Raw genomic sequence first — 10,152 nt, forward strand, 5'->3', positions numbered from 1 at the left:
ATCAAATGCAGCCATCACCTCAAACCAATTTTAAAATATTTCTATTACTCCCCAAAATACTCTCAGGAATGTAGATTGTTGACCACTGCCTAGCATGCCTTGTTGTTTATGAGTAACTTCTTAAAGTGTGAAAAAATAGCTTCCTTGAGGAGACAGTGTGGACTGTGCTTCAAACAGAAAGAAATGGATACTGGTATCTCACACCCACTTAATCCAAAGGTAAGTATCACATTTAGCACCTTCCACACCTTCTACCTTATCCAACACTATAGGCTGTTTCCAAGAAGTTTTATCTCAAATCTAATTGGGAGATCCTAGCACGGAAGACTTTCAGGCCAAGAACCATTGCTGTCTCCAGTTTACTGGAATCTGGAGCACAGAATGTGAGTACCCGTCAAGTGCCTCTGCTAGGATCACGGGCCAACTCAGCATTAGAACTCAGGCGCTCCCAGTGCACACAGATTCGGATTACTAGACTGTCTCCTTCCGAAAACAGCAAATCCCCAGACACTGCCCATGCTTCCCGAGGTTACATAACACAGGCCACTGAGGTCAAGTAAGTCTATTCCTTCTACACATCTTCTCCCCTGAGAAGCCCTTTCTTCCCTTGTCAACAATATGATCAAGGCTTTACTAAGCAAAAGAACAGGTGGGATTTTATGTGCAAGGGACAATTCTCTGCAAATTTTCATTCCATGATTGTTGTCAAAGTGTCTGGAGATGATCATGAGATGCCATGTATAGTCCCAACATCATTTTTTATATTTTCAGATTTGTTCATGACACTCGGAAGCCCTGAACTCTAAGACCAAGTTTGCGCTCTGTGGCTGTTACTGCCACTATGTAACAATAATAAAATGAGAGCTTGGGTTTCACATGCACTTGGCTCCTTGTCGGGTATAGTGCTTTGTACACCTAATCTCGTAACTTGTTCAAAATCAAGCAGCTAATAATTTGCAGAGCCTGGCTCAATCTGATCCAAAGTCTGTTTTTCAATGATAATAGTTATTTGCATATTTCACTTAAGATAGTATGAAGGTAATCAGTATTTTTTGGTATGTTTTTTGTATTTTTAATTGAGAAAAATTGTATGTATTTACGGTGTACAACATGATGCTATACATTGGGGAATGGCTAAATCGAGCTAATGAATACATGCAATACTTTGCATATTTACCTTTTATTCGTGTGGTATGTTTAAAATCTTAAAATCACTCTCAGCATTTTTCAAGTATACAAGACATTGTTATTATCTATAGCTGCCAAGTTGTACAATAGATCTTTTGAATTTATTCTTTTTTCTTTTTTTTTGGAGAGGGTTTTGCTATAGGGCACGTGCGCTTGCCAGACAGAGAGAGACATAGAGACAGAAAGCGAGAAATCATCCCCCAGAGGGGATGGTCACGCCGCAATTCCTTCTCCATTCTCCTCTCGGGATCTTGGGCACGCACGCACACGCGCCCGGCATGAGTGAATTTATTCTTTTTTTCTTTTTTTAAGAGAGATTTTTTGCTATGGAGTGTATGTGCTCACTGGAGAAACAGAGACAGAGAGACAGAAAGTGAGAAATCGCCCTTTCCCCCAGCCCCCCGCCAGAGGGGATGGCCACACCATAGTTCCTTCTCCTCACAGAATTTTGGGCATACACACACAGTGTGAGTTTTAAGCTGCCGGGTCAGGGATTTGAACTGTGGTCAATTACATAGGTGTCCAGTGACATAACCTTTATGCCATCTCCTGGTCCTGAAGTTATTCTTCCCGAGATTTTGGTATCTTTTGACTAACATTTACACAGTCCCTGCCCAGCTCCCAACTTTTGGTAACCACTCTACTTTCTGCTTCTATGAGTTCACTGTTTTTTAGATTTCACATATAAATGAGATCATGAGGTATTTGTCTTTCTTCATCTGGCTTATTTCCCTTGACATGATGTCTATTTGAGTACAAAGTACTGTATGTTCTTGCCTATCACATTACTTAGAATGCTGCAATAATATGTCATACTACAGTGCATATGTGTGTGTGTATATGTGTTATGTGTGTGTCATATACACACATCTGCATATATATATATATATATATATTTCACTTTGTTTCATAAATAATTGAAACAGCTCAGGATTTCCATATGTCCTAAATAGTGATTGATTTGGAAGGTAGCAATATACATAAGATTGAAACCAATATTTGGGTAGGAATTTCTAGTAATTGGTCTATGACAAGAAAAAGGCTTAAGCATGCTATAAGAGACTCCATCTTGTAGTTTCTGTGTTGTCTGACCCACATGTTCTTATTTTTCAAAAGCCTGCACTAAAATGGGAGCTGCCTGTGAATATTTGCTACACGTTTTTTATGAGCATTTTCACATCTTTTTCGCTATCTTCCTATTGCCTGGAAATGTGTCCTGTCACTGATCAAAGTGATTAAACCATATTCTTCAGGAATCACTTGATTTTAATGTACTTTTTGAAGTTATTTTTTTACCCAGAAATGGAGATAATTTGATAATGACCTGCAAAAAATCTAAACAAAACATACTTAAGTGAAAGTTCAGATCTGCTTCTTGCCAAAGATTGCATGATACAACACAAAATTCAGTGACCAAAACAGCCACAGACACCTGGTAGCATGGGAAGGTGGTATCCAAACTCTCCCGTCAATTCCGCAGTGCTTACAAGCACAACTGCAGAATGTTTTTGGCTTCTTTTCAGGATGACTGGAGAGGAGCAGCTGTTGCCATCTCCTGGATAAAGTGACATAGTCTAAAAGAAAGAGTCCAAACTAGGCAGAAACTAATTCCTCTTTCCATCCAGCCCTTTCAAAAACAAAAACACTGCAAGACAAGTCAAACTATGGTAAGCCAAAGATCAGAACTGTTTTAGACACAGCAATGGCTTCAGTTTCATAAGATTACATTTTTTTCCTGCTTCCCAAATGCAAAACAAACAAAAAGATTGAAAAAATATACAGCATGTGCAGTTAACACTTATTTTACATGCAAATGTTTCTTGAACATATTTACACAAAAATATAGTAAAATGTCAACACTTTTTCAGTACTAGATTTAATATCGGAGATATCATATAGCAGACTTAATACTGTCAGTATTTTTTTATTTATTTAGAACAATATTTATAAATGACAATGTATTTTAACCATAATGAAGAGAGAAACACAGGAATCATGAGATCCCATACACAGTGCATTGCAATTCAAATGAAATACATTATATTCATTTATATAAAAACTACTCTAGGGAATATAAGAATTATTTATCTTTCAAAGATAACTAAAGCTAAAAGCAACTTGAAAAATGTACAAACCAGTGAGGTATGACTATTGAAAAAAAGAGAATAAATCTTAAGACAAACATAAATATCAGAGAAATACCTTATTAAAATCTAAGAAGGACACATTCAAATGATTACATTACTCAGGTTACATAACCAATTCAGAGATTTCAAATGACCATTTCACCACAAGGTCACTGATTATTTTTATCTGGGTCTTAGATAACATTCACTCATTCAATATATTCAACAAATAATTATTGAATTCTCTCTGTGCTCTAGGGAATGTATCTGACCCAGAGGAAACACTGGGAAACAAGAGACATAGTACCTGCCCTCGTCGAGCTTACAGTCTAATGGGGATGGCAGGAACAAAGGCACCAACACAGCCTGAGAGGTTCTGTGCTGGGGCCTCCTACCTTGGAGGAGCGACATCTCAGCTGAGACCTGTCAGGTAAAGGGGAGTTGATCAAGTGAAGGGGAAAGGAGATGGAATGACGTTTCCACATAGGAGAAGGAGATGCAAAGACCCTGAGGTGCAAGAGAGCATGGCCTATTCTACAACAGTGGTTCCCAGACACAGGTCCTCAGATACTTTGGGGGCCATAATGAAATCTTCACCTAAAATGGGGACATGAGGACAGTCTCGTACAATTAAAGTCATTTGGTTTTTATGGCTGAGTTTCTGACCATCTGACTTTCTGGCATTAAAATGACCCCTTTTTCATGAAATAATGGTGCTAGGTAGATGGTATTTTGATAAATAGGTGATCCTATGTTTAAAATTAACAAAACAAAAATGACTACTATATAAAATCTTAGATGGGAATATAAGTATGGGAATCACTGTTCAAAGAATAAACTTCTAGAAAGCATTGCATGGTTAAGGGGGAGGGGGGTGAGGGAGACATGAAAAGAGAAAGTTAAAAGGAAAGACAGGAATTCGATTGTGAAGAGCCATGTAAGAACTTTGGACTTTATCCTAAGAGCAATGGGAATGGTTTTAAACAGGGAAGTGGAACTCATGTATGTAGGAGGTCTGGGTGTGTAGAATGTGCTTGGGTTAGGTCATGACCACAGGCAGACAGGTCTGATAAACAGCACTACACTATCCCAGGAAAAAGGGATTAACAGCCAGACTTAGGGCCATATTTGTTGGACTAAATACAAGAAAATCACTTCAAGAGACAAACTTAACAGAATTTGGTGATTTGTTACACTAAGTGAGAAATGGAGTAGTCAAGGCTGATGTCCAGGCTTTATTCTTTGGAAACTGAATTGGTCATTGTGCTAACTATTGAATTAGAGTGAAAGAGAAAGAGCCTCTTTGTGGAGGAAGGTAGTGAGTTCATCTGGGGAGAGCCTGGATATGAGGTGTCTCTGTGTTTAAATGTCCATCAGGTCTCAAGCACAAAAGACAGAAAGAGCTGGGCTTCGCGTATTCGTTTTATAGGTAATGGCTGAAACCACAAAAGTGGGTGAAATTTCTCAAGAAAACAGTATCAGAAGAGAAGAGGGCTTAAGGCATAGGACTAAAGGATTGGCAGGAGATGAGTACTGTGGAAAGAAGCCAGAGACAGAGCTGCCAGGAGGTGGGAGGAGAGCCAGGAGCGAACAGAACAAAGTATCTCAAAGAAACAAGGAAAAGAGGTGGCATTTCAAGGAGGGACCAGGCAGCAGCATCTGAGGTGATAACCGGAAGAAGGACTGAAGAGTGCTCAGGGAAACTAGCAACAGGCAGTTTGACAGAGGCTTTGAAAAGAGCAGAGTGGGGAGCACGTGACAGTGTGAAAACCTGTGAGTAATGCAGAGATCTTCAATGCAGTGGAGCTGTGAAGAGGAAGAGAAATGATGGAAGATGTGCGTTAAGGAAAGTGGGTGGTTTTTTTCAAACATAGATACTTAATGGTGGATGTTGTAGGGGCCTCTTAACAGGGAGGCCTTGAAGAGTTGTAGCAAGAAAAGATAATCAAATAATTCAAATGCAAATATTAGCTATCTTAAAAATGTAAAGGTCTTTAAGGACCTAAACCTTTGTGTTCCTGTAAGAACACAGGATTCATCTATAAAACTGTTAACGGATTTAAATACACTCAAGAATGTAAAATGATTCCAAGAATTTCTGAGGGAATCCCACTTTTAAATATTTTAAAGATCACGTTTTAAAATATTATTTTGAAATTATGGCAATTTTAGCTCTTGTCCATAGAGATCATACTCTTTAAATAAGATGTATCTTCGAATAACTGGTGGTAGAGGAAGCTTCTCCATTGAGGCTGGCTGGCAGAGTCGCTGGAGTCCCATAAGTCTTCGAATTTTTAACCGACACAAATGCTTTAATGAACAAGGATTTTCTAAAATAAAAACAAGCAAAAATTTAAAACAGTATTAATGGATTAACCTGTAAGATAATACAGACTGAAAACTAATAACAATTGTGTCATTTTGAAAAACATGAATATACACTGTAGTAACTGACAATTTTAAGTAAAATTCCGATTGTAATTATATACTCTAGTTTATCCTTCTAGAATGTAAACTCTCTGAAATCAGAGATTTAGTCCATGCCTGATTCATAGTGGTGGTTAACTAGAATTTGTAAATGAATGTATAAACTTGACTTAAGAAAGAAAATGCTGGGCCAGCAGGGTGGCGTGGTGGTTGAGGGCGCTGGACTCCCACATGGCCAACCATAGTTGGAGTCCCAGACCTGGTGGCTTGCTTTCTCACTTTCCCTCTCTCTCTCACACTCTGTCCCTCTCTGGTCAAAATAAAATAAATAAATAAATAAAGTTAAATAAAGTAATTCTTTTTTAAAAAAAGAAAATGTTCATATATTCTGTTTACTTTTTAGAACTATAATAGTGCATTATCTTTATTTATTTCCTCTGTTTTCTACTGATCTTTCTGATGAATAATTATCCAAGAAACATTGATGTAAATGGTTTCATATATACATTTGTGATTCAACCCGAGGTTTGTTTTCAATATCTGGCATCTAAATATTTTGTATTTTCAAAAAATATATGATAACGTTGTTCAAATATCCAATGTTAGTCTTTATTTTCAATTCTTGCTTAATCTGTATTACAGTCACAGTAGTGATAGGTTACGCCGGCAGTATGATCGAGTGAAAGTTCAGCATAGCACACAGACTTAGATATGGGCTCTGAACCTGGCTGGCCTGGATTGAAATTCTGGCTCTGCCACTTAGTATTTGCGTGACCTTGGGCAAGTTATTTAACCTCTGTGATTTCAGTATTCACATCTGATCTGCAAATTGTGGATAGCATGGGACATACTGTAGAGGGTGTTTGGATGATTAAACAAATTAATTCATGTAAAATATTAGAAAGTACTTGGTACATAGTAATCATTCAATAAATGTTAACTATCATTCAGTTCAGTAATAAAAGTCACCATCTTTCTATTACATTTGAGACTATAAACATTCAAGTGGTTTTTAAAAATTAAATTGATGCTTACAAAAATTACTATTACCAAACAACAGGCACACACACACACACACAAATCCATCTTTAGCAAAAAAAAAAAAGAAAAAATTATGATTTCAGTTTTTTCCTCCAATGAAGGCACTGTGTTGTATATATCTGGAGGAATCCTGACATCCAGTGGTTAATCCTGCTCATAGCAATCAACTGACACCAGTTGCAATAAAATGTGAAATAACAAGATGACTTCCTGTTTTTTTCTTACATAGATTGCCTTTCCAAAGATTCCAGAATTGATTATTCTTTTGCAATAAAAACACAAGGGCAATTAAATCTCACTGAGAAGCAAAATATGTGCTGCTTAGGACGGAAACTACCGTGGTATTATAGAGATCTGTGTTTTAAAGACATACAGGGTTCAAATACTTGCTTTATTATTTTTATGTCTATTATTTTAGGAAATTATTTAAGCCTTAGTGTGTTTTATTCTTTCAACCTCTAAACTGTTTTAACTTTGCAAAAATAAAACACAGAGAAACTACATACATGCATAGTTTCATAAGTTTTTATAAGTGATTATTAGATGAATATCTTTAACCACCTCCTAGGCCATGCAATAGAACTTTGCCAGCAACCCCAGAATTCCAGCCAGTCTTCGTCTGTTCCTTCTGTAAGTGCTACTCTGACTTGTACAGTAATCACTTCCTTTAGAGTTTCATTATCTAACTGCACTGCCTCTACATTATAGTATTGGCAATATGTTTTTTTAATTTGATATATCCTTAAATCTTTTTCTTTTCCTTTTTTTTTTTCACTGCCATAGGGCACCTGCACTCACCAGGGATGGAAGGAAGGGGGGAGAGAGAGAGGGAACTCTTCTGCATGAGATGTACTCAAGCTGCAATTGCTTCTGCTCAGTTTCTCTCTGTTAAGATTTTGGCCATGCACACACACACGTGCCAGTGTGTTTTTAAAACCATCAGGGCCAGGATTTGAACCTCAGTCAGCCATGTGTTCCCCATGCACAGTGCCTAACTTCAGAGCTATGGGGCCAGCCCTTAGTCTCTTTCAATCTGTAGGATTTTCTTTCTATCCTCTTCTCATCCTTTCAATTAATCTTTTGACGAATTCAATCCTAGCTCCTTAATTTTGCTTATTGCATTTTCATGGTACAGGTCCATGACTCACTGTCTTCTCCATTTCTTGCAAATTGCTGACTGCATCCAGAGACTTGATCACACTCAGGTGTGATCTCTGCCAAAACTATAGCTGATGTTGTGTGCTTTCATTCAGAACCACGTACTGCGATATTAAGGGCGGCTGATGCTCAATGACTACATTCTTAGTTTACCAGGGGTTGGAATGTGGTGATACGTAATTATATCATTTCTCTTTTATTTATTATTGGAATGCTTTTCTAAAAGGATGTTTTTGTTCATCTACTCTTTAGTTACTAGTGGCACAAAACATATAGGTAAAAAAGAAACACTTCTTAAATCTTTCTATTTTTTTATTGATTTTTAAAATGACGAGTTGATTTTCTATTGTCCTCTGGACCTGACCAGTTTTTAAAATACAGTTATATATATACATATATATATATATCAGATAGGTCTCACACGTGGAAATCATATCCTTTTTAAACTTAAATAGTCTCATCTTTGACTAGAGGGAGCCTCTTCAAGTTGGCTCTTGAATTCTTTTGACATGATTCTTGTATTCTTTAAGAGTTTCTTTCCTGTCTGATATGACCAGATGTTTCAGGTTCATCTTGTACATTTCCTTCTGCATTCCTAGGATCTCCAAGAAATCCTTGCTTGTTTTAGTAGAAAATAGCACTTCCATGACAAAATCTAGGTGCCACTTCTGCTCATTGCTGCCAGATTGGTCATTATTTTTGAGCTTTATTTGCAGACAGACAAATAGACACACGCACACACACACACCCACACACACACACACTTCGAAGATAAAATAGCTTATTGGTCCATATTGATACCTCAAATTCAGGACTATAAGAGTTCTCTTTAAACTCTTCTGTACTACATCTATATTTCCTTTCCTCCAGACTGACAGTCCTAGTTCTCAAAATCACAAATAATAATGGAATTCAAATATCCTTTAAGTACCCATTTACTGAATACATATCTCATTTTCAATGTAACAATATTAATATTGCCACCAATTATTTTAAAACATTTAAAAATAAACACTTGTTTATCGTTAAACATGATTTATTCACCAATTTTTTTCTCAATATTTAGAAATCAGTAGTTGTGCCATCTCCATATGGTCAGAGCATATAGCCATGGTATTTTACATCTACTTCCTTTTAACTCTCACTTAGTCTTCGTATTCTGTTCAGTGCTACTTTTGTTTAATATGAGTCATTATGTTGACATCTCTCTAATCATTTTGAGTTGTCTTAGGTCATTTCGCAGTGAATTCTGAAGAAGCCAATCAGAGGAACATTATTTCTCAAGTTGAGTTCTTGCATGCCGGCAGAAATTTGCCTGCATCGATAATCCAAAGTCAGTTTTGCTGTATATGCATCCTAGGGTTACATTTTTCTTCCATAGGTAGTCTTAAACATACTACTTAATCAGATTATTTTGAAAGTAAAATAGCACTGAAAAAGTATTACAAAAAGACACTATGAAATTTCTTCCGTCTATATTCTTAATTTTAAAAAAAGTTACAGGTAGAAGTTTCATTTTTACCTAGTATTTGGCGGATTTCTGGCCATTCTCTCTGAACTTCTAGTGCTGCCTTCAGTTTCGCACACAGAGGAACATAATCCATGTAGTCTATTAATACACGAATCACGCTGCCTACCAAGTGTTTCATCCAAGGAACTGTAATAAACTCACAGAACTGAGAGAATTGATAAAACTTAGTTTAGTAGTATTTTTAATTTGCCATATACATAAGCACTCAATTTTGTTACAAAAAATATCTCTTTGTCTTCTTACAGGAAATTAAAAATCCCTCCTTGCAACGAATAAAACACTTATCAAGACACAAGAATGTAAAGTTCTCTTGAAAATTATGTAATATCCTTCATTTGATTGTCATGTACTAAATGCGTACTTTGAAAAACCACATTGTGTTACAGAGATGTACAATGACTGAACATAAATTAGAAATCATAAAATTAAAAAAAATATATAAAGAATAACGTGTGCTAAATGAGAATTAAAAAAATTAATTACTCTTTGTCTTTTCACAGGAAATAAAAGATCCCTCCTTCTAAGAAACAAAAATGGGGACCAGCAGATGGTATAATGGTTATGTCACTGGATTCCCACATAGTTGACTATGGTTCAAATCCTGGACCTGGTGGCTTAAAACTCACACTGGGATGTGTGTGTGTGTTTGTGTGTGTGTGTGTGTGTGTGTGTGTGTGTGTG

General features: G+C 36.7%; 1 protein-coding gene across 5 annotated transcripts in view; it reads right to left on the reverse strand.

Moving 5' to 3' along the window:
- Positions 1 to 4,351: 4,351 nt before the first annotated feature.
- Positions 4,352 to 10,152, reverse strand: part of ASB15 (ankyrin repeat and SOCS box containing 15) — an 87,953-nt gene continuing 82,152 nt past the window's right edge. For all 5 annotated transcript variants that reach the window (XM_006149204.3, XM_006149201.3, XM_006149203.3 and 2 more), the window contains 2 exons: positions 9,463 to 9,616; positions 4,352 to 5,644 (listed from right to left, as the gene is read on the reverse strand). In XM_006149204.3, coding sequence (XP_006149266.1) covers positions 5,472 to 5,644; positions 9,463 to 9,616 — 327 coding nt within the window. In that variant the 3' untranslated portion in view covers positions 4,352 to 5,471. The remainder of the gene's footprint in view (positions 5,645 to 9,462; positions 9,617 to 10,152) is intronic.

This window comes from Tupaia chinensis, unplaced genomic scaffold, assembly GCF_000334495.1.
Source record: "Tupaia chinensis unplaced genomic scaffold, TupChi_1.0 Scaffold000257_1, whole genome shotgun sequence".
NCBI classification, from domain to species: Eukaryota; Metazoa; Chordata; class Mammalia; order Scandentia; family Tupaiidae; genus Tupaia; species Tupaia belangeri.